We start from the raw sequence: 25,977 nt of genomic DNA on the forward strand, positions 1-25,977 counted from the left end.
CTTCATTTTGGCCACTAGAGGCCTCTGTCATTCTGTATGGTTTGCTCCTGTTTGGTGGGTGTGGCTTGAAGCAARGAGGACGTAATTAAAGGGGCGTGGCCATGATGACAGCGTTCCAAAACAACAACCCAACCTCTCCRCGTTTTTCAACTGGACGTTCAGCACAGCGCCATTTCCATTCAATTGAACGCAGCCCTGTTGTTRACACGCGTATCTGCTCTCTCATTGGCTAGAACCTGATCTAGCCTTCTTCCACCTGACATATTTGAGGAGGTATTTCCATTGTTAGAGCGGTCACTCGACTATCTTGACAATATATTAAAACGTCTTTGAGCGAATGTTTGCATAATATTTTACGTAAGACAGCGAGCGTGATTACGTCGGCGTCAGGCTTTGCGTGTTTGTTGTAAAGCATGAGGCGCATACTCGGTTGCAATACGTTGAAGAATATCAGTGAAGTAGGTAAATACTTTCATCCCCAGGTTTCTTTGACAGCTTGCTGTCGAGCCTTATTTTATCAGTCATTTTGCACGAAAACTACCAGTGATTCTACAGCCATGGATCTCAGTGACATGCGAAAAAAATACAAAGGAGACGAAGAGGTGAGAATTGACGAGTTTGCTATGACACAAGCTACCTCACCTTTCTAATTTGGGTGAATGGCTATAAAGATGTCAATGGCAGGTGCAAATACTTGCATATTCCAGAGGCACAACAATGTCTAGCCAGTGTGCTTGCATTGTTTCAATTGTGTATGAATTACGTTGACGACCCCAACATTTTCATTGCATCAAGTATAAAATGTAAATTCAATGTACTTTAGTCATATGTTAAATCTGCTCACAAAGCTGACTTCGCTTACGTCCAGCGTCTTGTGATGTAATGAAGGGGCTTCTCTCCKCCAACAGCTCCTCCACTGGCAAAGGGAACATAAGGGCCCCTATTATATATCAGGGGCCCAATCAGGCGGTTGCAACTTTACAGAGTGTTGTAGAACAGATAGATAGTGTAGTCATATAGAACAGAGATTTGTGGCACCTCTAGTCATATTATATTTATCATCTGCTACGTTTTGACGTTTCACCTCACTGCGTAGCCTACACCCCAGCAATTGGAGTGATCAGAACTTCATTGAAGATGTCATAATAAACATGGGCCAACGTTGAATTACCTAAATGCTTATGACTTCAATGTAATGTGCATTTTGATGTAAAAGCCTCTATCTTAACTTGTTTTAGTGCTTTGAAGAGAATCATCTTGTTTCTCTGGACCCCATCAAGCAGTTTGYAGATTGGTTTGATCAAGCCACAAAGTGTCCTGAAATTGGAGAGCCCAATGCAATGTGRATRGCCACATCCACCAGGTGAGTACCCRCATAAGTAGTCCCTCAWGCACAATGCTTGCTTCTTAAGCTAAATTGTAACACATTTTCTATCAATCTGTCTGTTTCTTCATAAAGAGATGGACGTCCATCTGCTCGAATGGTCTTGTTAAAAGGCTACAGTAAAGAAGGCTTCCGGTTCTTTACCAACTACGAGAGCCGGAAAGGTGGAGAGCTGGTTAGTACCTACTACTGTCACTAGGCAGGCATRTTCCTCCCTTTCCTCTCAAGTGCATGTGTAGCACATGGGGATYTGCGAAACTTACTCCTCAGCCTGAAGTGTCSCCACTTGCGCCAGTGATTAGCTAGCTTTTCACGTGACGCCGACTGGTAAGACGCTTATTGAGGTCATGCATGCTAGCAAGGCAGAGGTCCTGGGTTCGAGCCTCAGTGTGAGCCGATTCAGGAGGAAGTGATACTTGCTAAGTAAGCAACGTGACGTCCTTTGCACCTGCACCACTAGATTATGTCGTACTACTTCTGTTTTCCGATTTTACATCTGATATTTTRATATCCCTTCCTGTAGGAGAGCAACCCTTATGCATGTCTGTGCTTTTACTGGGAGCCCATCAACAGGCAGGTATGTGCTTAATTTTACCTCTTAAAATGTAGCGTACTTGTTAACCCATTGTTTCAATATCTTCAAATATCTTTGATTTGGTATGATGAATATGTTGTGATTTGGGTTTTGGATGAATTAAAGGGCAATTCCATCACTTTTCAACCTAATTTCGTATCTCCAGCACAATACCAGTGTCTACATATGTGAAGACAGGTGCATTTCTATGTTGTTGTTTTTTTAATAAAGAAGTTCAAAAGTTTTACATGATGACATCATCAAAAGGTGAAGCATTTTTAAAAACAGTGATTTTCAAACACTATGAGATGTGTGGTGATGTGGAGAGAAAGAAAATACCCTAACTTTGGSTAGAAACTCATTGCAGGTTAATCCTACCCGGTAATGTCACAGAGAAGCGTTATTTTTTTATATTTCTTGTCTTTTTAACCACAGATCATAGAAATGTGCCGTTTTCTCATGTAGACACTCGGCTGGTGCTGGAGATAACGAATATGGGGTTGAAAAGTGGTGGAATTTCCCTTTAACTAATGCAGGATGACACTGAATTTGCTGTACAGTTAGTTGGCACTCACTTGAGAATGTGTGTGTGCAGGTCCGTATCGAGGGCAATGTGGAGAGAATCCCCTACCAGAGCTCCTGTGACTACTTCCACTCCCGGCCCAAGAGTAGCCAGATCGGGGCCGTTGTGAGCAGACAAAGCACTGCAGTCCCTGACAGAAATGTGAGGACCACCAATGTATTATAGAGATCCACCATTGGACTTATTGCCAAAATGAAGGAAATTAATGAACATATGTGAAATCTGCCGGTTTTATTTCACTCTGCAGTACCTGAGACAGAAAAATGCAGAGCTGGAGGAAAGGTACAAGGACACAGATGTCCCCATGCCCGACTACTGGTTAGTATATTAAATCACCAAACCTGTGCAGTAAATTGTCTATCATGTAATCTCAGTTAACCCAGAATTAAAATCTGAGAAATTTGGTCAGATGCTATCCACGAGAGATGATCTATCACGTAAGCCTCTTCTTGTTTTTGCACATTGTCCCTCTATCTTCCAACAGGGGAGGCTATATCGTCAAGCCTTACTTGATAGAGTTCTGGCAGGGTCAGACCAACAGGCTACATGACCGCATCGTCTTCACGCGGCTGAAAAATGGAGAGAGTGTTCTAGAAGAGTATGAACATAATGCTGAGGCAGGCTGGGTCTACCAGAGGCTATCCCCTTGAGGTCYGTTACATTAGGGGAAATGGACTAAAGGCAAGGCTGGAGATTGGGCCTAGCGTACAAGTCACTCATGATGTCATCATCGTCAACCAAATGACCACCGTCATCTCAATGCAGTAGGAGCCTCTCATGTTGATGTTGAATAACTACGTGCTATATGTGTGTCTTAGAAAAAGCTAATTATGGCTTGTTTTCTCCAATCGTTCTTGTTTAATAGCACATCAGTAGCGATTTTATTTTTATTTATTTTATTTTCTGGATGGTTAGGAGGCTTGATTGCCTGTTGTCTCCAGGGCAACAATGGGAAATGATCAACGTGATATGACTATACGGTCTAGCACGTAACCTGTGATGCGAGGTTTTACGAATCTCAATATGCTGTATGGCACACTTTACATTCCCTGACGCTTGACGTGCAAAGTCTGTCTAGTACAGTAGTCAATGTTGGATAATTATTGACAGTTAACCGGTTATCCAATGAAAATGCATTTCCGCGACCTCAACAACCCCTGGAAACTCTGTACTTGTAAAYAGCGCAATCTCCAGTACTGTCTGTCTGTTATTTAACATTTGTACTTGAGTTCCACTGTATTGGATGACATGTTCTGTCTAGCAGCTAATATGTCTTCTGAAGGCCCAAGTCCACAGCAGTTTCTCTGTCATGTAATACAGATAGCTTATTAGACTGTAGTCCCTGTGTTGAATTTGTTATGGATTGATTGTCATGTCTGTGGCTCAAACTGCCTTTTTAATATAGGTAAATTAAGATTAGAAGAGTTGACGTGAGTTCAGTTGTGCCAAGGTAATTCAGTGTATAAAGTCAGTCATGTCTGAGAATGAGCTTGGTTGTTCACTTGATTTTCTTGGTGTGTGAAGACCTCTGTATTCGCGACAGTTTAAATGGCACATCCGAGTTGTGATCGACTGAATGGATCTGAAAATGTTTTAATCTGCAAGTGAGTACTCCGTGCTTTTTCTGGCCAAAAGATGTCGGTGTTGCATGAAAAAAAGCTAKATTTTACCTTCCAGTAAGTATATTGCCATACACCTTGACTGARATTTTGATGTTTTTCAATCAACTTTATTTTATGCAGATCTTTTTAGTGTGTTAGATGAAACAGAACTGTATATAAATAAAGAAAATAATCWCTGGATCACATTATACTCTGACTTGTTCTTATGGATAGACATGCCCTTTTCTGTGATCACTTCAATACCATGTATCCCTCACATCTCCTGTCTGACTCCATTTACCCAAGCCTCGCCACCAACCGGACTCCGATGAAGTGACAAACTGGACGATAAATCCCTGATGGAGGGCCCAGTTTACACATTCTTACATCACCATGTCGTAAACTCGACTTCTTCATATCATTACAGGTCATTAWATATACAACATATGTGTAACTAAAAGTTATAACAGACAACTTTGTAGCTAAACATATTTTCCATAATTTTCTTCTCTTCTACTACAGTGAAATATTCACTCCAGGTTACTGGTCATGAGTCCTTGTAAAGACACAGGCAACATATTGCCATATTCTTGGACATTTTCAGTGTTGTCCAAGTGCAGTGAGCTCAGGAATGAACTGGTGAAAAATACCACCCATTCTAATATGTTTGCATCAATGAACCTTGAACAGTGTTGTTTATGTGGATGTGCATGATGATAATTCAGCTGGTTACAGTATTATCTGTGTACTTAGGTGTGGAGCCCACCTTGGGAGTGTATATATGTTTTGTACCAATAAGACTATGGATATGTTGTTGTCGTGAATGGTGTGGCTGTCTGTTATGCATGACTAAAAAAAGAGCCTAAAAAGCATGCACCTGGTTATGTGCTATTTCTCTGCCCTGTGGTTCTCATCACTGAGACTGTGTTCAAAGAACAGCATAGGGTTCTCAGGCAGTGTGGCACGGATCTTCTTCTTCTCCTTGAAGCGACCAGAGTGGGACACCTTAACATGGCGACCTTTAGTGGCCGACTTATCCACTATCTTCTCCAGTCTGGCACTGAATTGGTTGTCCATTGGGTCTGTGGGGAGCTGAGGYCTGTTGTGATGCTCCTTATTCCCAGCGTTATTACCATACTCTTGGGGGATCTCGTACAGAACCTTTGCCTCAGACTTCGTACGTGAGAAGGTCAGCTTCCACCAGCTAGGGTCAGCCATGGCACAAACAGAGACTGGAGGGGGGATTGACCTAGGGAGGAAAAGGGCACCTGGTTATGTCAATCAGTAACGTGGGTCTTTGTGAGAGTTACACAGTAAGAGGTTTCAAGTTGAAGTTCAAGAGACGCAAGCAGGGGGGTTCTTGTGACAATGCTGACATGTTTCTTGTAGTTGATTGCCTGACTAAATTGACTCATTCCTTACATTTCAGGGCAAAAAGGTGAAAAGACCTTCAATATAATAGCATTCATTAGCTGACAATMATCAACTTTTATCTTGAGAGTTAAAAACACTCCAGCTGTAACACGTGTGAACTTTTCCTGTTGAAAAACACAAGTAAACATATAGTAATGTACARACAGACACACTTAATGGGGAAAACATTTTTTGGGAGCAAAATAGGGTTTTTAAGACAACTGAAAATTTCAAGGAGATGGTCTGATGTGATGTCATTGCCCCCCCCTCCCCCTTGCTTGTGGGAACAATAGAGGAAACCTTGGAACTACAGGTCAAGTGTAAATGCAGACAAAGTTGACATTTTTGAGGTAATGATAGATTTTGGCCATATTGACTGAATATAAAGAAAACATTTAAGCAATGATTGACATTGAGGGTTTCACTATTGCCAGGGACAAGTGAACTGAGCCTGCTTTGAGGTGGACCCATGGGGCTTAAAAAAAGAAAAGTGAAAACYACCAAGAATTCCATTAGCCTAAAACTTATCTTATCTGATTCCTCCCCATTGTTTAAGATGTTTACGTGAAAGACAGAAAATGTATGGAATTCATGGCAGTCGGGCAAATTGAGCCTGCTCTCAGAATTGTTTTACTGATAACCAAAATACAAACAAATCCAGTCCTGATCTCTCCTTTCTCCTCTATGTGAAGGCAAATGCTTTCAAGCACATTTTCCAGGTTGCCTGGTGTACTTTCTGTGTGTCTATATTCTGTGTACTTATCTTATGAGTGTGTATTTATTTACCAGAGGATTCATGCTGTAAATTGTTAACTCCCTTGTTTGTTTTTTTTTGTGTTTTTTTACCTGGCAAGCCAGTTAAGAACATATTCTTATTTACAATGACGGCCTACCCCGGCCAAACCCTAACCCGGACGAAGCTTGGCCAATTGTGTGCCGCCCTATGGGACTCCCAATCACAGCTGGTTGTGATATAGCCTGTAATCAAACCAGGGTCTGTAGTGACAACTCTAGCACTGAGATGCAGTGCCTTAGACCGCTGTGKCACTCGGGAGCCCTTGTTAGCAGTCTCTATCACATCACAGTGATAAAGACTAATCGAGGAGATGACTCATCTGACATCTGATACAGGCTCTCAGCTAATAAATTAACCGACACATTGAGAGGATCTCGTGTCTCTTCCATGTGATCTGATATGAACTCAGAAAAAAACTTTAGGCTGATGAGAAAGCAACTTGTTTCCTGAATCCACTCTAGATACACCAACACAATACAAACTGCCAGGGGCGCAACTTTCACTGCATTTCTGTCACCCAGATTTATCATTGAAATGTGATACAAAACANCACTCGGGAGCCCTTGTTAGCAGTCTCTATCACATCACAGTGATAAAGACTAATCGAGGAGATGACTCATCTGACATCTGATACAGGCTCTCAGCTAATAAATTAACCGACACATTGAGAGGATCTCGTGTCTCTTCCAMGTGATCTGATATGAACTCAGAAAAAACCTTTCGGCTGATGAGAAAGCAACTTGTTTCCTGAATCCACTCTAGATACACCAACACAATACAAACTGCCAGGGGCGCAACTTTCACTGCATTTCTGTCACCCAGATTTATCATTGAAATGTGATACAAAACAAGGCAACTGTATGCTTTAGGACCATGCGGACACCTCCGAGTGGTCAGGTAAGCTGTTTGGAGTGTTTATCCGACTTTATTAAAAAAAATATATATATATAATTATGTCCCCCCCACTTCTAAAACCAAAGTAGCGCCCCTGCAAACTGCATCCTTTTCCATTTTGGATTTGCGTGACACATGCAAACAAGTAGCAATTACAAGTAGCAATTACAAGAGCACACATATTAAGCCCAGGTATTGCGATGCTTTGTTCTCCACTGTCAGTATGAGGTGTGCCCCAGCTCTGTCACCTGGCAACCTTTTAGCCAACATCCGTTCCAGTTGAAACGCTAATAGTAATAGACTCACCCTTTTCTGATGATCATTTAAGCATGGTGTTGTAAGAATACAGGCATACCACAAATACTTTTTAGAATGTGAGCTATTTTGGGTATACCACAGTGTGWTAAGTTATGGGGTTAATAGATGTATCATGTTATCTACCATTAATAGCATTAAAGCAGGTTATATTCATGTTTCCTTGAGTTGTTTGGTGCAACATACAATGGAGATGGCAAGAATGAGACAATGCCAAGTTTCCGGTCAACCAAGCAAGTGAATGCCACAGAAACGTGCTTGTTACAGTCTATCATAGTCGAAAAATAAAGCAATATATTTATAAGTTGGGTTGGTTCTCTGGGAACTKCCTCTATAGAACATGTTAATTTGCTTAAAACGCCCATATCTATTCTGATATGGCTGTAGTCCACAATTTATAATTTAAATGCAACAAGTAACAGATTAATTTTCATTGCCCTTAGTTTGCCCAACCCCATGGCATGAAGTTTACCCCAGCAGTCTTGACAGTACAGCTTGCTGTGGGTTTGATATCACACCCATGCAAATGTACATGTGAATTACATCGCTTTCTTATCTGAAACACTTGGCATTGGCAGAGTTTGGTGCTAGGCATATGCCTATGTAGTGTAAGCAAGAAATAACAATCTGGGTCGGCGCATAGTAACGTCACTTTGTCACTGTCATGTTCAAAGTAATTMTGTTATTTCTTTGATGCAATCCTTGTTCCGAGCTAGTTTTACTCTTTGAGTTAATTAGCATTTTCTAATTGCACGTATTTGTGACATGGTTGTTTACAGTCACAGACACCCAAGAAGCAGATACGGTTGCTCCCCAAGATGAGCTTTTATGGCTTTGTAGTGTTTCTAAAAAAAGGTGCAGTTATCCTCCTGGCTCAGTGTTGGACTCCTGTTCCCTGCCAACTTCCTGACTAACTATGACATAATGATTTATAGGGGTTGTAAATAGTCAATTAACTGATTATTAACCCTTTATTTTCAATATATATAAATGTTTCAGAAATGGTACCTTGAAGCTAGAATCTGCAGTTGAAAAAAGTGTTTACCCCTCTTCTGTTTTGGTAAAAASCTGAGGGATGGGCCTCAAATTCATAGACAGAGCATTGGATGCAAGAACAGACCATATCAAAATTATAGTTTTAACCATGTCTTCAAGGTTTTCAGTGTTTGTTTACATRTATGAGGTTTACAAACCTTAGATTAAAAAAACATTTTGTGTTCTGATGGAATATGACAGTTGAACTAAGCTCACGAGGAAATTTATAAGTTATAAATTAATGATATGATACCCATTGATTCTTGAAGAATATAAGTCCAGAAACGGATGTAGCAACTAAGGATTCTAGCTAACGGCTAAGTGTTACCTGAAAGAGTTTAACCAGGTTAGATTGATAAGTTTGACCATTATTCTACCATCTCTCTGCCATCTTCGATTTTACCTTTACAAAGAGAACTCGTATGACTCATTTGGGGTTCTCAGTAGGTCCTGTTTAATAAGTTACTCTGTGTTCTGCAAAGCTTCAAAGATCACAGTGAAGGAACACCATGTTCACGCTGAACACTGAGAAATCACTAATTGAGTACAAAGCCTTTCAATGATACATTGTTTGAGCTTCTGAAAGGTGGGTCCAAGGACATCTACTGTACTGTATGCCTGAGCTTCCCTGAACACAGAGCTGGAATGTTGCAACAGTCTTGGGTTTCACTTTGGCTGCCAGGTTTCCTTAGGTTGGTTGCCATCTCTTTTCAGCTATTGCATTCCACTCCTTGTCACTCCTATCACTTGCCAAAGAGACTGGCAAATGACAGGAGTGGCAAGGAGTGGAATGTTAGCTAAAAATACTGGTAACCAAACTAAGGTTCACTGTTGACCTATAACATAGAGGTTGGGAAAGGATGCTCTGAGGGCACACTGATTTCTCACATAGCTGTGGCCCTCGTGTCTCTCCATATTTCTTGTTTATCAGTTGTGACCTATCTGGACAGTTTAAATCATAATTTTTTCTATGTCAGAAGGGCTGGCACACGGCTTGTACCCAGTTGATTTAGCATTTTTGTTTCACACCATTTTTTGTTTTTTGGGGGAGTTTAATTAGACACTATCAACTTGATGCCACGGAAATGTAAAATGTAAGCAAATGTACTGTATCAGGATATTTTGAATTGGATTACATATAGTGAAATGCACACAATAAGAAACTGTAAAATACATAAAGGCTAAAACACATCCTCTAAAAACATAAACATAACACAAGTAGGACATTGACATTCCAATTATAAACATTCCTACTAGAAATAATGGTCCCTTAATGGATGTACAGTGTGCATGAATATAATGCTTACCTTGTTGATGGAGAATTGGTCTCTGTCCTGGAGAGGGAGTGGATTTCAGATGTGAAAATGTCCAACCATATCTTAGTGCTCTCCTACTTAGAGGTTCTGCATTAATTTCTTATACTTTATTATTCTCTCTTTCTCTTCCTGTTCTCTTTTCACATTCACTCAGTTTCTCAGTCCTCCTTATGTTGACACTCAGGTGTTCCGCCACAGGTGCAGTCTCTCTCTCTCTCTCTCTCTCTCTCTCTCTGTCTCTCTCTCTCTTGCTCTCGCTCTTTCTCTCTTGCGCACACACACACAAACACACACACACCAGTGGAGACTGGTGGGAGCAGGAGGATGGACTCATTGTAATGGCCGGAATGGTATCGATGGAGCGGAGTCAAACATGTGGTTTCCATTTGTTTGATGTGCTTGATACCGTTCCATTTATTCCATTACAGCCATTACAATGGGCCCGTCCTCCTATAGCTCCTCCAACCAGCCTCTTCTGACACACACACACGCACACACACGCACACACACAAAGACAGCCAAATACAAGCAAGTAAATGTAACAACCATGTGATTTGAAGGGGACTTGTTGTCAGAATGCCCAACCCCTTTCAAGAGGTCCCGTGTGGCTCAGTTGGTAGAGCATGGCGCTTGCAACGCCAGGGTTGTGGGTTCATTCCCCACGGGGGGACCAGGATGAATATGTATGAACTTTCCAATTTGTAAGTCGCTCTGGATAAGAGAGTCTGCTAAATGACTTAAATGTAAATGTAAATGTAAGAGTACTGTTAATTAAGTTACTGTCCCACTGGGCACACACTGGTTGAATCAATGTTGTTTCCACGTCATTTCAATGTAATTATGTTGAACCAACGTGGAATAGATGTTGAATTGACGTCTGTGCCCAGTGGGGTCTTACAGTGAACTTGAGAGGTGTGCAGCTTTCCAGTTGGTAAATTAATGCACTATTACAACCCCTCTCCTACTGCAAAACTGGATCTGTTTCCAAGTGGAATGGAATGGAAACAACTKATTTTAATTGGCCAAAGCCATGTTTTCTCATGGCTATAGCCATATCATTGGAATAATATGCTGAAACAAAACACTCTGACGAGTGACGTGGTAATAATTTGCCTTCACTAATGTGATTGGATCATTGGARATCCTTATGTTTGCAACAATGTTTTTCCAGTTWCCATCCCTGGGTCGCTCCTCTTTTCAGTTCGCTGCAGCTAGCGACTGGAACGAGCTGCACAAAACACTCAAACTGGACCATTTTATCTCCATCTCTTCATTCAAAGACTCAATTAGGGACACTCTTTACTGCTGAAAAGACCTCAACAAAAATAAATGTTCATTCAACTTTTGAATTAATAYCCTGTCCACAGAGGAGAAATACAATGTGTCACCATTGCTCAAAATCAGAGGGGAAATCACAGACAAGGAATTAATTCCCAGGCCTGCTTTGCAAGTTTGAATAACATTCAACATGACTTGGGAAATATTTGCTTACAGTAAACTATGACCATATCRAGGCCACTTGGTGATGTAGATCATGTTTGGGTAGATTCATCAATGCTGGTAAGCTATTAAATAATAAATTCATTGTTTCATTCCAAAGTCCTGCATTGAGCCCATGATTGAGCCCTGATTAATTTCTGCTCAAGACAGAAATTAAAACTGAGGTACAACGCCCTCTGTTGGTAGACGTCACCCAATCCGGAACTAAAATATTMACCTATTAGAATCAGTCCTAAGTATGGTACAATTCCATTGGTTTATGAGAGTTCGCTTTCCTACCATCACGTTTTTCTATTGGTCCTTCGTCTGGTAACGTGTCGTTTTGGGTGTAAATAGTGGAATAGCGGATTAACTTGAAGAAYTCGCAGAAATATAACTGCAATGTGCCAAGAATAATAAAAATCCAACAATTCCATGAACAGTTGAAGAGGCGATGGAGGTACATGTATGCATATATGTTGTTTTTCTTCAGAACAATGGTTTGAACAGCTGGTTTGAAGACTGTTCAGATTGGCCTGCATGGTCTCTAGTTACTTCTGCTGAACTGTCGATCAGTAAATATTTTGATGAARTGCTCTCCATTATCTTGTTCTCGCAGATTAATTCGTGCACGGTAGTGTTAGTAATTTACACCAACCCGCTACTATATATATCTATCCATATATTGATAACAAGCTATCTAGATGTCAATGTCCCACAGATTGTCAAAAGCACTCCTTTCCATCCATATGCGCTTGTTTATATCTAGACTTTCACTTTGACCTTTCCTATGCTACCACTGTTCACGTGATAATTTAGGAGCTACAATTCTCCTTTCTCAAATGCAGTTGTTCAAGTAACGTTATTAGGCTAACYTTTAACCTCATCTTCTCAACAGAATCTTCAAAATCTTCCTATTGACATACAGACTAGTAAGCTTTTAGGTAAGATTGGATATAGTAATGAATMGGACATTTTTCTACGAGTCTTTGGATTTCTGTAGTGGTACATTGACCAGCTATCTCCTGTAGACTGGCTGGTGGACCGACGACACTGCAGTCTGAAATGGCAGAGTGCTGTAATGAGCATCCGGGAGAAGATCAACGCTGCGATGCAGGACATGCCAGAGAACGAGGAGATCAAGGAGCTTCTCTCAGGGTCCTGTAAGTCCCTCACTCTCCTGACTGCTCCACAGCCACTATTCAGATAAACGAAATGTCTGGTACTTGCCGTTGACATACCAAAATATAATAGTGCTGTCCTTTGTTATTGCAGACATCCACTACTTCCACTGCTTGAGGATAGTGGACATCCTGAGGGGGACTGAGGCCTCTTCCAAAAACATCTTTGGCAGATACTCCTCTCAGAGGATGAAGGTGAAGTGACATACAATGTCTGACAGTTTTTGTCATCGTTTATCCCCCAAGTAGCCATCTACAAACCAGTGTTCTCTGTTTTGTTGCTGCAGGACTGGCAAGAAATAGTGTCCCTCTATGAGGCAGACAATGTTTACTTGGGTAAGTATGAGATGAAATAGTGGCCCACCTATGAGGCAGACAATGTTTACTTGGGTAAGTGTGAGATTAAATAGTGGCCCTCTATCCTGGTCGTGGGGATCCACAGGGTGTGCAGGCTTTTCAGCTAATCAAGGGTTGAATGATTTGTAGTTTAGTGGAATTTAGTTTTTTCGTAACACTGCGTCGGAATTAAAGCCTTAGCACCCTGTGGGTCCATGCTCAAGACCCGGGATGGAGGAACACTGATGGAGGATGTATGAACTAAGATTGGAATATAGACTGGTGAGACTTGAGTMTGACTGAGTATTGACTCTTCCCTGTTGTGTGACGCAGCGGAGGTGGCCAGCTTGTTGAGCCGCACTGTGAGCTATGAGGGTCCGGCCCTGAGGAAGCAGGTAGCCAAGGCCCAGCAGCTTCAGCAGGAYTTGAGCCGGAGAGAGACTGAGTGCCAGAGCTCTGCTGCGGACCTGAGGGAGCGCTTCTACGCAGGCTGCAAGCAGTACGGCATCATGGTGAGGACACACAGAGTGAAACGCTGTGGTATGCATGTGGTGAAAACAGAGGTACAGCATATGCACAGTGTTACGCTGATGCATAGGTACACTGATCCATACCTCAAGGCAAGGGTACAGTGTGATATTCTGTATTTAAAATGGTACACTTTCCCTGTGCCTGGCTGACACAATTTATTTCTCTCCCAGGGGGAAAATGTGGCTCGGGAGCTGCAGGCTCTGGTGAAGGATCTACCAACGACTCTTGGGGAAGTGGGGAGGGACGCCAAGCTAGAGGAGCAAATCCAACTTTACACAGCCTTCACAAACTTTCTCTGTGACTGGTGAGTGTGAAATCCCTTCCAGGTTCTGTGGAAAACACAGGGCCTTGCTGGGTACGTCTTTTTGAATGGCATCAGTTGTTGAGTAAGAGTTTGTCGTCCTGCCACAGGGATGAGCCAGTGCTGCCCATGCTGACTTTTGCCCAAAAGAGAGGTAACCCCACGTTCTATGAGTGGCGAACTGGAAAAGCACCAGCGGTCATCGAGAGGCCTGTAATGGAGGAGGCGCCCCCTGATACGGTCACAGAGGAAACGGTTTGTTGATCTTACACAATCTCTATCATTATAAGTTGGTCTAAAAGATGAGAGTGTCCGGGCTGCATCTTGAAACTAGTGTGAAATACTTTTAGGGCATTTGAAAATATCCTCTTAACTTTAAATTCACACACAATTCATTGTTATAGTAAGACGTCATGCTGACGGTGTGTGTCTGTATCTCTATGTCCATTCAGATTGACTGGGGTGACCTGGGGTGTGGGACAGGGGCAGAAGGGACACAGGATGTGATCACGGTGGAGGATGGAGGAGTGGACTGGGGCATCAGCCTGGAGCCTGYCTCTGAGGTAAGAGTTAAGAGAACATACATTTTGTTCTTCATACATTTCTGTATGAACATTTTAGTGTTTGCCATGAATCTTACTTTCTATTTTCTTACTTACTTTCTAATCCTCTTTGTGGCTTGAGGCACATAAGGCATCCATAAGATGCCTTTTATCTCTTCATGTGTTTTTGTTCCCCATAGGGCACAGATGCAGGTGTCATTGATTGGGGAGAGAGTGAAACCCCTATAGAAATTGAGATCTTAGAWATGGGCACGGACTGTGAGTATTCTTACCTTTTTATACCTGTAGCTGTAGACAAAAAAAAAAGTTTCATCAATTCTACTGCGCAATGTATCTTCCGCATGGTAGCAGCACATTAAGAATATGAAATGTAACCATAAACTATGGTCGTGTGACCAGGTCCTGATGGTGTGGCCAGGGGGGAGGATGCTCTGTCTATATTGGAGACCCCACAGACCCGCAGCCAGTACATCGACGAGCTGATGGAGGTAGGTAACCATCCGGCTCTAATGCACAACCCTCTGGTGTTGTATGACAACTCTTTGGAAAGATTTTGACAAGCTAGTCTCACTGTAATTGTGCATTTATCAGATTATGCTTTGAAATGCGTGGTATTGAAGTGCGTAGTATTACCTTTTTCCGTCGTAAGATTGCAATGTACGAGTTGCTCTTAGCGCACCATTGTTTACTAACTGGAGATGAGAGCGCAGACTGAGCCAGTGTGGTTGTGTGTTGGGCAGTTGGAGGTATTCCTGYCCCAGCGGCTGAGTGAGATGGGAGAGGAGGGCAATGTGGTGGCCATGTGTCAGTTCCAGCTGGCCCCCTCCATCATCCAGGGGCAGACCTGCCAGCGCATCCAGGAGATGCTGGCTGAGGTGCGCCACCTGCTGCAACGGCTGACCAACCTACGGATGCAGCACCTCTTCATGATCCAGGCCTCGCCACGGTGAGTCTTCGCCACAACACTACAACTGTCAGCTTCATCAGTAGTCARCTCTATCATCTTCTCAGACCTCTACAACAACCAGTATTGCCATTAGCTGGTTCCTTGTAAAGGGTATTCAGGGGAACTCCCCATGCTGAGGCGGTGTGTGTGTCCCAGGTACGTGGAGCGTGTCTCGGAGGTCCTGAGGCAGAAGCTGAAGCAGGCAGACATCCTCGTGCTGAAGCGGGCCACACTGGCCGAGAAGAGACAGGAAGCTCTGGAAGAGCAGGCCACCCTGGAGCCCCGCATCGACCTCCTGGCTCAGCGCACCCACCAACTCCACAAACTGGTACTGTCCATCTGTCTCTCTCTCGTATGTTTCTGTCTGGTAGATTACAATGACGACAGGCAAGTGTGGGACCCACCTGACCTGTGACTTACTTGTGTTGTGTTTTACAGATCGAAGCGGACATTTCAAAACGCTACAACAACCGGCCTGTCAACCTAATGGGAGTCAATGTGTAGCTGTTGTAGTTCACCCAGATTTGTATCATCGTCGTAGCTCCCTAGAAAAAATAAATGTTTGATTTGATGTAAAGGTGTGTTGTTATGAATACTTTTTTCATTATCTGCTGTAAACAACTCTTCAAATAATATACTGACATTGTTGTACCTGTTTTTAAACCGCTCCTAATGTTGCTAGGCAATATAGATAGTAGATGTGAAACAGAAATAAGAACAAGGTCGGGAGTGAGTATACACATTCTGCACTTGAATGAGACGCACAATGTCAACTCCCCCTACCGTTACACAATTCTTGATCTAAACCTCAGCCTTCTCCTTGAGCTCTTTGTTACTGCAGCCTAAGATTCTAACATGTTGTGATCTCCTTTTCACCCCTGGGCWGCTAGCTGCATAATCACACTCCCAAAGCCTCATGATGATCGCAAGATTGAGAGGCTAATGGCCAGTATCATTGAATCTCAACAGATGGATAAAAGGGAGGGAAAGGAGAGTAGATGGTTTACATGGGACTAATAACACATTATTCTGTGAAGCTGCCTTAGAGGGGTTTCTTTTGATATCACACAGACAAAGAAAACCACTTATGGATAACGCTGAGGCTGAGTCAGTATTGTTGAAATGATCTGCACTGTATCCCAATATCGATGCATGTTATTGTCATGCAAATACCCTAGATGATGATGGTGGTGATAAGCAGGGTGTACAGTTCCCCAGAAAAATCCAATGGAGATGAGAATTTAACATTTATCKAACCAATCCAACATTAGAACAATATCTCAATTTCATGGAAATATGTTAGAAGTTTCTCATTAGTTAGCTAGTCAAGTTTGATTATTTTATAGAAATCTATTTTAATCTGCCTCCAAAACAATGTTAAGGACCCTGGGACTGAAAACCTCCCGCTGCAACTGGATGCTGGACTTCCTGACGGGCCGCCCCCAGGTGATGACGGTAGGAAATAACATATCCTCCACGTGGCCACGCACGACTCCCAACACCATTAAGTTTGCTTACGACACGACGGTGGTAGGCCTGGTCACCGACAACAATGAAACAGCCTATAGGGAGGAGGTCAAAGACCTGGCAGTATGGTGCCAGGACAACAACCTCAATGTCAGAAAGACAAAGGAGCTGATCGTGTACTACAGGAAACGGAGGGTTCAGCACGCCCCCATTCGAAACGACGGGGCTGTAGTGGAGCGGGACGATAGCTTCAAGTTCACTAAAGATCTTTCATGATCCACACACACCAACACAGTCGTGAAGAGGGCACGACAACGCCTCTTCCCCCTCTGGAGGCTGAAAATATTTGGCATCTACAGCTGTACCATTGAGAACATATTGACTGACTGCATCACCACTTGGTAAGGCAACTGCTTGGCATCTGACCGCAAGGCACGACAGAGGGTAGTGTGTGCTGCCCATTACATCACTGGGGTCGAGCTCCCTGCCTTCTATTTTTGTTCAGCATAGTTAGTCCGTGTAGCTATTTGGCTATCTGCATTGGCCCTTTTCCACAAGCTTTTWTTGACTCCTCACACGCTGCTGCTGTTTATTATCTATCCTGTTGCCTAGTTACTTTATTCCTAGTTATATGTACATACCTCAGTTTCCTCATACCCCTGCACACCGACTCGGTACWGTCTTGGTGTGCTTGGACCATGTTAGTTTGTTGGTGATGTGGACACCAAGGAACTTGAAGCTCTCAACCTGCTCCACTGCAGCCCCGTCGATGAGAATGGGGGCGTGCTCGGTCCTCTTCTTCCTGTAGTCCACAATCATCTCCTTTGTCTTGATCACGTTGAGGGAGAGGTTGTTGTCCTGGCACCACACGGCCAGGTCTCTTACCTCCTCCCTATAGGCTGTCTCYTCGTTGTCGGTGGTCAGGCCTACCACTGTTGTGTCATCTGCAAACTTAATGCTGGTGTTGGAGTCGTGCCTGGCCGTGCAGTCATGAGTGAACAAGGAGTACAGGAGGGGACTGAGCACGCACCCCTGAGGGGCCCCTGTGTTGAGGATCAGCGTGGCGGATGTGTTGCTACCTACCCTTACCGCTTGGGGGCGGCCCGTCAGGAAGTCCAGAATCCAGTTGCAGAGGGAGGTGTTTAGTCCCAGGGTCCTTAGCTTATTGATGGGGGCACTATGGTGTTGAATGCTGAGCTGCAGTCAATGAATAGCATTCTCACATAGGCGTCCCTTTTGTCCAGGTGGGAAAAGGCAGTGTGGAGTGCAATAGAGATCTGTCTCTTATACACATCTAGATGTGTATAAGAGACAGGCAATAGAGATTGCATCATCTGTGGATCTGTTGGGGCGGTATGCAAATTGGAGTGGGTCTAGGGTGTCTGGGATAAGGGTGTTGATGTGAGCCACGACCAGCCTTTTCGAAGCACTTCATGGCTACAGAAGTGAGTGCTACTGGTCGGTAGTCGTTTAGGCAGGTTACCTTAGCGTTCTTGGGCACTATGGTGGTCTGCTTAAAACATGTTGGTATTACAGACTCGGACAGGGAGAGGTTGAAAATGTAATTGAAGCCAGTTGGTCAGCGCATGCCCGCAGTACACATCCTTGTAATCCGTTTGGCCCTGTGGCCTTGCCAATGTTGACCGGTTTAAAGGTCTTACTCACCTCGGCTGCGAAGAGCGCAATCACACAGTCTTCCAGAACAGCTYYTGCTCTCATGCATGTTTCAGTGTTATTTGCCTCGAAGCGAGCATAGAAGTTGTTTAGCTCGTCTGGTAGGCTCGTGTCACTGGGCAGCTCTCGGCTGTGCTTRCCTTTGTAGTCTATAATGGTTTGCAAGCCCTGCCACATCCGACAAGCGTCAGAGCTGGTGTGGTACGATTCGATCTTAGTCCTGTATTGACGCTTTGCCTGTTTGATGGTTCGTCTGAGGGCATAGCAGGATTTCTTATAAGCTTCCGAGTCCCACTCTTTGAAAGCGGCAGCTCTAGCCTTTAGCTCAGTGCAGATGTTGCCTGTAATCCATGGCTTCTGGTTGGGGTATGTACATACGGTCACTGTGGGGACGGCATCATCGATGCACTTATTGATGAAGCCAATGACTGATGTGGTGTACTCCTCAATGCCATCGGAGGAAACACAGAACATATTCCYGTCTGTGCTAGCAAAACAGTCCTGTAGCTTAGCATCTGCTTCATCTGACCACTTTCTTATTGATCTAGTCACTGGTGCTTCCTGTTTTAATGTTTGCTTGTAAGCAGGAATCAGGAGGATAGAATRATGGTCAGATTTGCCAAATGGAGGGCAAGGGAGAGCTTTGTATGTGTCTCTGAGTGTGGAGTAAAGGTGGTCCAGAGTTTTTTTCCTCTGGTTGCACATTTAACATGCTGATAGAAATTTGGTTGAACGGATTTAAGTTTCCCTGCATTAAAGTKCCCGGCTACTAAGAGTGCCACCTCTGGGTAAGCGTTTTCTTGTTCGCTTGTGGCAGAATACAGCTCATTTAATGCTGTCTTYGTGCCAGCCTCTGACGGTGGTGGTATGTAAAACAGCTACGAAAAATACAGATAAACTCTCTAGGTAGGTAGTGTGGTCTACAGTTTATCATGAGATAATCRACCTCAGGCGAGCAATAGCTCGAGACTTCCTTAGATATCGTGCACCAGCTGCTATTTACAAAAATACATAGTCCGCCGCCCCTTGACTTACCAGAAGCCGCTGTTCTATCCTGCCGGTGCAGCGTATAACCAGCTAGCAGTATGTTGATAGTGTCGTCGTTCAGCCACATCTCCGTAAAGCATAAGATATTACAGTTTTGAATGTCCCGTTGGTAGTTTAATCTTCCGCGTAGGTCATCTATTTTATTGTCCAAAGATTGCACGTTTGCTAGCAGAATGGAAGGAAGTGGGGGTTTATTCGATCGCCTACAAATTCTCAGAAGGCAYCCCGCCCTTCGGCCCCTTTTTCTCCGCCTCCTCTTCACGCAAATCATGGGGATCTGGGCCTGTTCCCAAGAAAGCAGTATATCGTTTGCATCGGCCTCGACAAACTCATTAAAGGAAGGAAAGGAAAAAAATGATTTTGCCAGTCCGTGTTGAGTAATCGCAGTCCTGATGTCCAGAAGTTATTTTCGGTCATAAGAGACGGTAGCGGCAACATTATGTACAAATAAAGTTTAAAAAATAAGTTACAAACAACGCAAATAAACAAACAAAAAAACACAATCGGTTGGGGGCAAGTAAAACGTTTGCCTTCTTCTCCGGTGCCATCTTACAAACCGTGAAGAGGGCACGACAAAACCTATTCCCCCTCAGAAGACTGAAAAGATTTGGCATGGGTCCTCAGATCCTCAAAAGGTTCTACAGCTGCACCTTCGAGAGCATCCTGACTGGTTGCATCACTGCTCGGCCTCCGACCGCAAGGTACTACAGAGGSTAGTGCGAACGGCCCAATACCTCACTGGGGCCAAGCTTCCTGCCATCCAGGACCTCCATACCAGGCGGTGTCAGAGGAAGGCCCTAAAAATTGTCAAAGAGTCCAGCCACCCTAGTCATAGACTGTTCTCTCTGCTACCGCACGGCAAGCGGTACCGGAGCACCAAGTCTAGGTCCAAGAGGCTTCGAAACAGCTTTTACCCCAAGCCATAAAAACACTTAATCCAATGGCTACCCAGACTATTTGCATTGCCCCCCCCACTTTCACAGCGCTGCTACTCTCTGTTATCATCTATGCATAGTCACTTTAATAACTCCACCTACATGTACATATAACCTCAACTAACTGGTGCCCCCGCACATTGACTCTGTATCGGTACCCCCTGTATATAGTCTCGCTATTGTTATTTTACTGCTGCTCTTAAATTACTTGTTACTTTTATTTCTTATTCTTATCTGTATTGTTTTTTAAACTGCATTGTTGGTTAGGGGCTCGTAAGTAAGCATTTCACTGTAGTCTATACCTGTTGTATTRGCTMCATGTGACTAATAAAATTAGATTTGATTTACTGGTACCCCATGTATATAGCAAAGTTATCGTGTGTATATTATTACCTTTATTATTACGTGTTAGGACTTTTCTATTGATCTTTTCTTTCTCTCTGCATTGTTGGGAAGGGCCCATAAGCATTTCACTGTTAGTCTACACCTGTTGTTTACTTAGCATGTGACAAATAACATCTGATTTGATTTGAATGTATTATAAGCATACTGATAATTCTAGCAGTGGAGTGGACAGATGTTGGGCCTTTGTAGCCCAAAAGACTAGGGTTGCCAAGGCAACTGGCCCAGTGTCCCCTGCTGTTGTCACTCTTGGTCATTGATTGCCTCTCATCTCACCAGCTTTCTCTGCTGGCATTGTCTATGCACATACATACCCTCTTTAAAATATACTAAATATATTTTCTTATGTCTTTTATTGATGATGCAGTATAATGGAAAACTGCAAATTGCCAGATACCTATTTTGTTCAATCCAGTCATTTATCAGGTTGTCATTGCAAAAAAAAAACATTAACACATCATGGGGCTCATCATACAGTTAATTTTCAAAGGCATTGAGAATATGCTAACACTTGTTCATCATTGATTTTGCAAGGTCCAATCTTTTGCAAATGAATATCTTAAAAATACAAAATTCAAAAACAATTGGCATTTATTTATTATCGGGACAAAGTTCACATATGCTACAGTATTATYCTTTATCTAGATCTACAGCAACCAGAGGTCAGGGTGAATGCAAAGTTTGAATTCATGTTTGACTGAACTGAGGACAAACTTGCGTTCTGCATGATCACCTATTCAAATCTCAACCTCTCCCTAACGTCAGCAGTCGAACATGGTTCATTGAAGTAAAAAAAAAAAAAAGTAAAATATTACCTCCATGCATTTGTCAATTATCCATAATCAGATATTTCACCTTTGATCCTCGACAAAATCCATGTTAACAATACTTGTTCTGGGACAGGGGAGGTCAAAGCTGGAATCCATATTACCCAACAGTGGAGGCTTCTTCCTCAGCCTCTTCGCCTCGTTCTGCAGTTTCTGCCGGATATACCCTTTAATTTCCGCATCTGTCTTTCCAGGAAAAAAATACTGAACTGTCCCTGTGGAAATAGTCACATGAAATGTACATTTGCGTGCGGAACTCCCTTAAACAGAAATTATTACAGTTGTGCATAACACGTGTTTTTTCTCTCATGTACGTCAATTCATAGAGGTGGTTGAAGGTTAGAAAACTAGGTCGGGAACAGTTAGGAAACAGTGACAATACAGTTATTACGCAAGAAAAACCAAAGGCTACAACGATTGTAGATATTTATTTAAGACATTCCAACTATCTTTTTCAAACAATAATCAAATAAACATTAGCCTAATAATGCATTTTGCACTGAACCTCAGTGTTCTGTGCTGTCTTTATTATGTCTCCCAATAAGGTATGTTGAGGGAAAGGCTGCTTACTCAGTATGGCCTGGACCTCCTCAGTAGGGAGAGCAGGTTTGGTCTGAGACCTCTTGTTGTACACCAGCCCTGAGATGGAGTGGGAGGCTAGGCAGTCCCTCTCATACAGCCCTCGCAACAGGTCATTGGTCAGTTTCTGAGCTGTAGTGCCAGTGTTGCACCGTTCCAACAGCTCTGGGGTAATGAACTGAGGACAAAATAAGATGTATATATATAAGACTTGGAAACTGACAACCAGTTCAAAAGAGGAAGGGTGTGGGTGTAGGTCAAGTTTTTTTTTTTTACACCAAATATTCCAATGGGAAGATGAAAATAAGCATTATTTCTGGTAGGTCCAGCCCAGGTAGTACCTCATCCATTTATTTAAATGTTGTATCCCATTTCGTGCCTCTTGAACATGACCCKAAAATTAGTATAGTGGTTTATCTGTACCTCAGTGAAGAGTCCATCCCTATGGTGCCTGTGTAGTTTCTGGGGTAAGGCCCCCTGTTTCTCCCACTGCCCATTCATCCCAGTTGGGCAGGCCAGTAAATCTGGGGTCATGGCATCTCCACTGACAAGTCCTACAGTTAGGCTAGGACGTGATGCTTGGACAGACGTCTTGCTGTCCTCATTCGACCCCCTCTGGGTCTTTTCTATCAGGGCTTTAAGGTTTCTGGACAGCTCTCCACAAGCTGTCGAGTCATCCACACAACATGTCCTAAACATTTAACTTCACTCTGGATCAAATGTGTAAAGTTTCAAGAGGATWTCATTCATTCATTTTAATCTCCTCACCTGTAAGGCACTGCATTTGGTCTTTCAAGCTTTCCATCTCTCTTTGCATGCAAATCACCATAGGAATGAGTTTCATCTTTGAGTATGACTGCAGAAACTCTGACTCCTGCAATGACAATGCAAAATCAGAATTGGATGTTGGGTATTGGAAGGAATGTTCAAGATAACATCACATCACAAATTGTCCACACCTGTACAGAAGGAGTGGGTTGTGTGTGTGTACAGGCATACCTCTGAATTGGAATTGCTGTCCCTCAGGTGATACAAGTTAGGATTGCCCAGCTCAAAAGCCTGTAAAAAATAGGATTTCAAAGTTTGTATACAGTTATCATCCAAAGTTTTAACTATTTTATTAKCATTACGAACTTTCTCTGAAATAAGACATTGACAAGTAACTTTCATAGCCTATTTCATGAGATACCCTTAATAACAGGACAACATAAAAATGACTGCTTTGAAGTTGTGACATAAAGTAACAAAACATATAAATGCACACTACACACAGTCCAAAAAAGAGCTGCCTTTTGTTCAATGGAGAAGCAGTTCCTTTAGTACCATGTTTAACCCCGTTGTTCTCCATGCTTGCACCCCAAGCCTAGTGTCCATTGGTCAAATCACAGCTAACAACAACATATGCCATTCTTGGTGGTGCATTTATTATAGAATAGACATGTTTCAAGATATACAGTATGTAACTGTATAAGTAACAAACCCTTATCCACTTCTGGAAGCCGGCTGAGGATGAAGAATTTTCGTCGACTTTCTCTTTATCAAGATACATCTGTTTTCTTCTTTTCTGCACCCCATGCTGTTAGACAGTTATGGCATGATTAAGTTAAAACYCGTTTATTCAAACTCACAGCAGTTGTTGATATTTTAAGATCAAAACATTTTATGGCAATAGGCTACTCTTACAAAGCTTACATCTACTTTTTGAACCCCGTCTTCATCTCCTTCACTTTCGTAGTCAAGGACTCGTTTCGCCTTTGATTTCCTTCTCATATTTCTATTCCATTAATTGCCTTGCAGAAAAACTGTGCCCAGCATACTGCACGTGTTCAAAATATTGGGGAATACTGATAAGTGAAAGTGTCCTGGGTAAACGGAGGAGGGTAACGCAGGAGGGGACGCTTGCTGTCGTTCTTCTACTCCAGAACCATCGTGCGAAGACATCCCCTTTGATGCCCAATCCCCATACTGAGAATCGCCTAAACAGAGAGAGGGAGTGAGGATTTTATACACTGAGGCGTAACGTGGCACTGTTACGTTGTAGCCGTGAATGATTCGATAATGATTTGTATCCCTCTCAAAGTTACATTGTACCTTTTACTACCTAATACGTCACTTTGGGGTGATGATAATCAGAAAATTACTTTTAATTTTACCAATAAGAATTGGAAGAGTATTTTCATTCCTTTTWCTTTCTATTATAATTATTGACACTATCAAAGCATACTTTTTGTGATGCATGCATGCATTGCATTAAACAGTCAAGGCAATACTTTTGTTGAGAGATGATAAGCTTGTGTGGTGATGTAACTGAGAAATTCGTCACAGTTTCAGTTAATTTGCTACAAATTGATAGTTCATAAACATATTTTCTTGAAAAGAAGATGCATTCTTTGAAATACTGGTCGATTGATAGTTTAGAAAAAGACCATTACATTCACAGAAAAGACTAAGAGAAATATGTATTCATAGTGTYTTACAATGGCTTTACTGTATGTGCCACAAAATACAAAGAGCATATATGCTCTCCAAAAATAGATTTAATGACACATCATGATGCACTTGAGTAATGTCTACAAGCCAAATTGAAGTTGATAACTGTGATAAAAATAATATTTTTCAACAACTTTTTGTCCACATCCTGGATATGTATCAATCCAATCTTAATTAAACTTTTAATAAATTGTCAAAAAAGGTTAATTAAACAGTGGATGTTTTGCCTGCTTAAATGTGCTCTCTTGCCATCTGGTGGCATCCATCCATCATGATCACTCACAAAAATCCATMATCCTTTACTCAAATACCGATTTTGTCTCTGTGGAAATTAACTGGCGGTCTKTTTGAGTAACAAAACCTATGAAAGTATGATTTATCCCAATACACTTCATAAATTGGAGATGGTGTGGAGATGAAGATTAGGTTATTCAACCAAGTTGGACACTCCTGGACTGCTCTTCCTGTTCCACTACCTKGCTGTTGGGTTAACCCCTACCTGTCACACCCTGATCTGTTTCACCTGTCTTTGTGCTTGTCTCCACCCTCCTCCAGGTGTCGCCATCTTCCACATTATCCCCAGTGTACTTATACCTGTGTTCTCTGTTTGTCTGTTGCCAGTTCYTTTTGTTTRGTCTAGCCTTCCAGCYTTTTTCKCATGTTCCTGTCTTGCTCTAGTTCCTGTTTTCTAGCTATCCCGGGTTTTGACCATTCTGCTGTCCTGACCCTGAGCCTGCCTGCCGTTCTGTACCTTGTCACACCACCCTGGATTACTGGCCTCTGCCTGCCTGCCATTCTGTACATTTCGGACTCTGCTCTGGACTACTGACCTCTGCCTGCCCTTGACCTGTCGTTTGCCTGCCCCCTGTTTCTGTAATAAACTTTTGTTACTTCGAAACTGTCTGCATCTGGGTCTTCTCCTGAGCCTTGATATTACCAAAGTTATGTTATGCACTGACTGCCTCAGACTCTGAGTCTAAGTGTATCGCAGAACTTGGGATGGGGCACTCAGAGTGATAGTTGGACACGATAGCAGGATACATGGCAGACACTGTAAAGACATACAGACAGTAGAGTTAGAAACATGTATTTACGTGTCACTCCACAATGATACAATAATACAAAATGCAGATTTTACAAAAAACAGTCATAGTCAAACATGTTACAGACGTCATCTATATTGCATTACGACATCTGCGGTCACGTCTGGCTCAGTTGGTAGAGCATGGCGCTTGCATCGCCAGGGTTGTTGGTTCGATTCTCACGGGGGACCGTAGGAGTTACTGACAGAACCATGATGACCACTAG

At 42.7% G+C, this 25,977-nt stretch overlaps 4 protein-coding genes across 6 annotated transcripts; 2 read left to right on the forward strand and 2 right to left on the reverse strand.

The window, feature by feature from the left end:
• Nucleotides 1-166: 166 nt before the first annotated feature.
• pnpo (pyridoxamine 5'-phosphate oxidase) lies at nt 167-3,812 on the forward strand. Of its 2 annotated transcripts, none has more exons than XM_024007787.2 (7): nt 167-602; nt 1,239-1,363; nt 1,460-1,559; nt 1,908-1,961; nt 2,554-2,682; nt 2,789-2,859; nt 3,026-3,812. In XM_024007787.2, exons 1-7 carry the CDS (start codon nt 414-416, stop codon nt 3,189-3,191), a joined length of 834 nt encoding a protein of 277 aa, XP_023863555.1. In that variant the 5' UTR covers nt 167-413; the 3' UTR covers nt 3,192-3,812. The 2 variants fall into 2 exon arrangements, with proteins under 2 accessions (XP_023863555.1, XP_023863556.1); XM_024007788.2 differs by having other exon boundaries at nt 324-458.
• A 1,127-nt stretch (nt 3,813-4,939) lies between these two features.
• On the reverse strand, nt 4,940-10,081 carry prr15lb (proline rich 15 like b). Its single transcript, XM_024007790.2, has 2 exons — nt 9,903-10,081; nt 4,940-5,391 (listed from the first exon to the last, which is right to left on the reverse strand). The coding sequence occupies exon 2, from the start codon at nt 5,358-5,360 to the stop codon at nt 5,031-5,033; it is 330 nt and encodes a 109-aa protein (XP_023863558.1). The 5' UTR covers nt 5,361-5,391; nt 9,903-10,081; the 3' UTR covers nt 4,940-5,030.
• Nucleotides 10,082-11,705: 1,624 nt separating this feature from the next.
• Nucleotides 11,706-15,825, forward strand: cdk5rap3 (CDK5 regulatory subunit associated protein 3). The gene is made up of 14 exons (XM_024008661.2): nt 11,706-11,850; nt 12,289-12,334; nt 12,422-12,553; nt 12,666-12,766; nt 12,859-12,907; nt 13,241-13,419; nt 13,609-13,742; nt 13,850-13,994; nt 14,192-14,302; nt 14,482-14,560; nt 14,702-14,790; nt 15,043-15,248; nt 15,405-15,576; nt 15,687-15,825. The coding sequence occupies exons 1-14, from the start codon at nt 11,845-11,847 to the stop codon at nt 15,750-15,752; spliced, it is 1,515 nt and encodes a 504-aa protein (XP_023864429.1). The 5' UTR covers nt 11,706-11,844; the 3' UTR covers nt 15,753-15,825.
• A 5,523-nt stretch (nt 15,826-21,348) lies between these two features.
• si:ch211-194k22.8 (BEN domain-containing protein 6) lies at nt 21,349-24,199 on the reverse strand. 2 transcript variants are annotated; one of them, XM_024007271.2, is made up of 7 exons: nt 23,863-24,199; nt 23,660-23,755; nt 23,179-23,238; nt 22,948-23,053; nt 22,603-22,844; nt 22,171-22,357; nt 21,349-21,815 (listed from the first exon to the last, which is right to left on the reverse strand). In XM_024007271.2, exons 1-7 carry the CDS (start codon nt 23,947-23,949, stop codon nt 21,625-21,627), a joined length of 969 nt encoding a protein of 322 aa, XP_023863039.1. In that variant the 5' UTR covers nt 23,950-24,199; the 3' UTR covers nt 21,349-21,624. The 2 variants fall into 2 exon arrangements, with proteins under 2 accessions (XP_023863039.1, XP_023863040.1); XM_024007272.2 differs by having other exon boundaries at nt 23,872-24,191.
• Between the last annotated feature and the right edge of the window lie 1,778 nt (nt 24,200-25,977).

Source organism: Salvelinus sp. IW2-2015, linkage group LG18 (genome assembly GCF_002910315.2).
Source record: "Salvelinus sp. IW2-2015 linkage group LG18, ASM291031v2, whole genome shotgun sequence".
NCBI lineage: Eukaryota > Metazoa > Chordata > Actinopteri > Salmoniformes > Salmonidae > Salvelinus > Salvelinus sp. IW2-2015.

Coding starts and splice junctions, on each gene's coding strand:
- si:ch211-194k22.8 (XM_024007271.2), bottom strand. CDS start 23,949: ATGAGAAGGAAATCAAAGGCGAAACGAGTCCTTGACTACGAAAGTGAA. Junction 23,054..23,178: donor ACAGCAATTCCAATTCAGAG/GTATGCCTGTAC, acceptor TTGTCATTGCAG/GAGTCAGAGTTTCTGCAGTC. Junction 22,845..22,947: donor CCAAATGCAGTGCCTTACAG/GTGAGGAGATTA, acceptor ATGACTCGACAG/CTTGTGGAGAGCTGTCCAGA.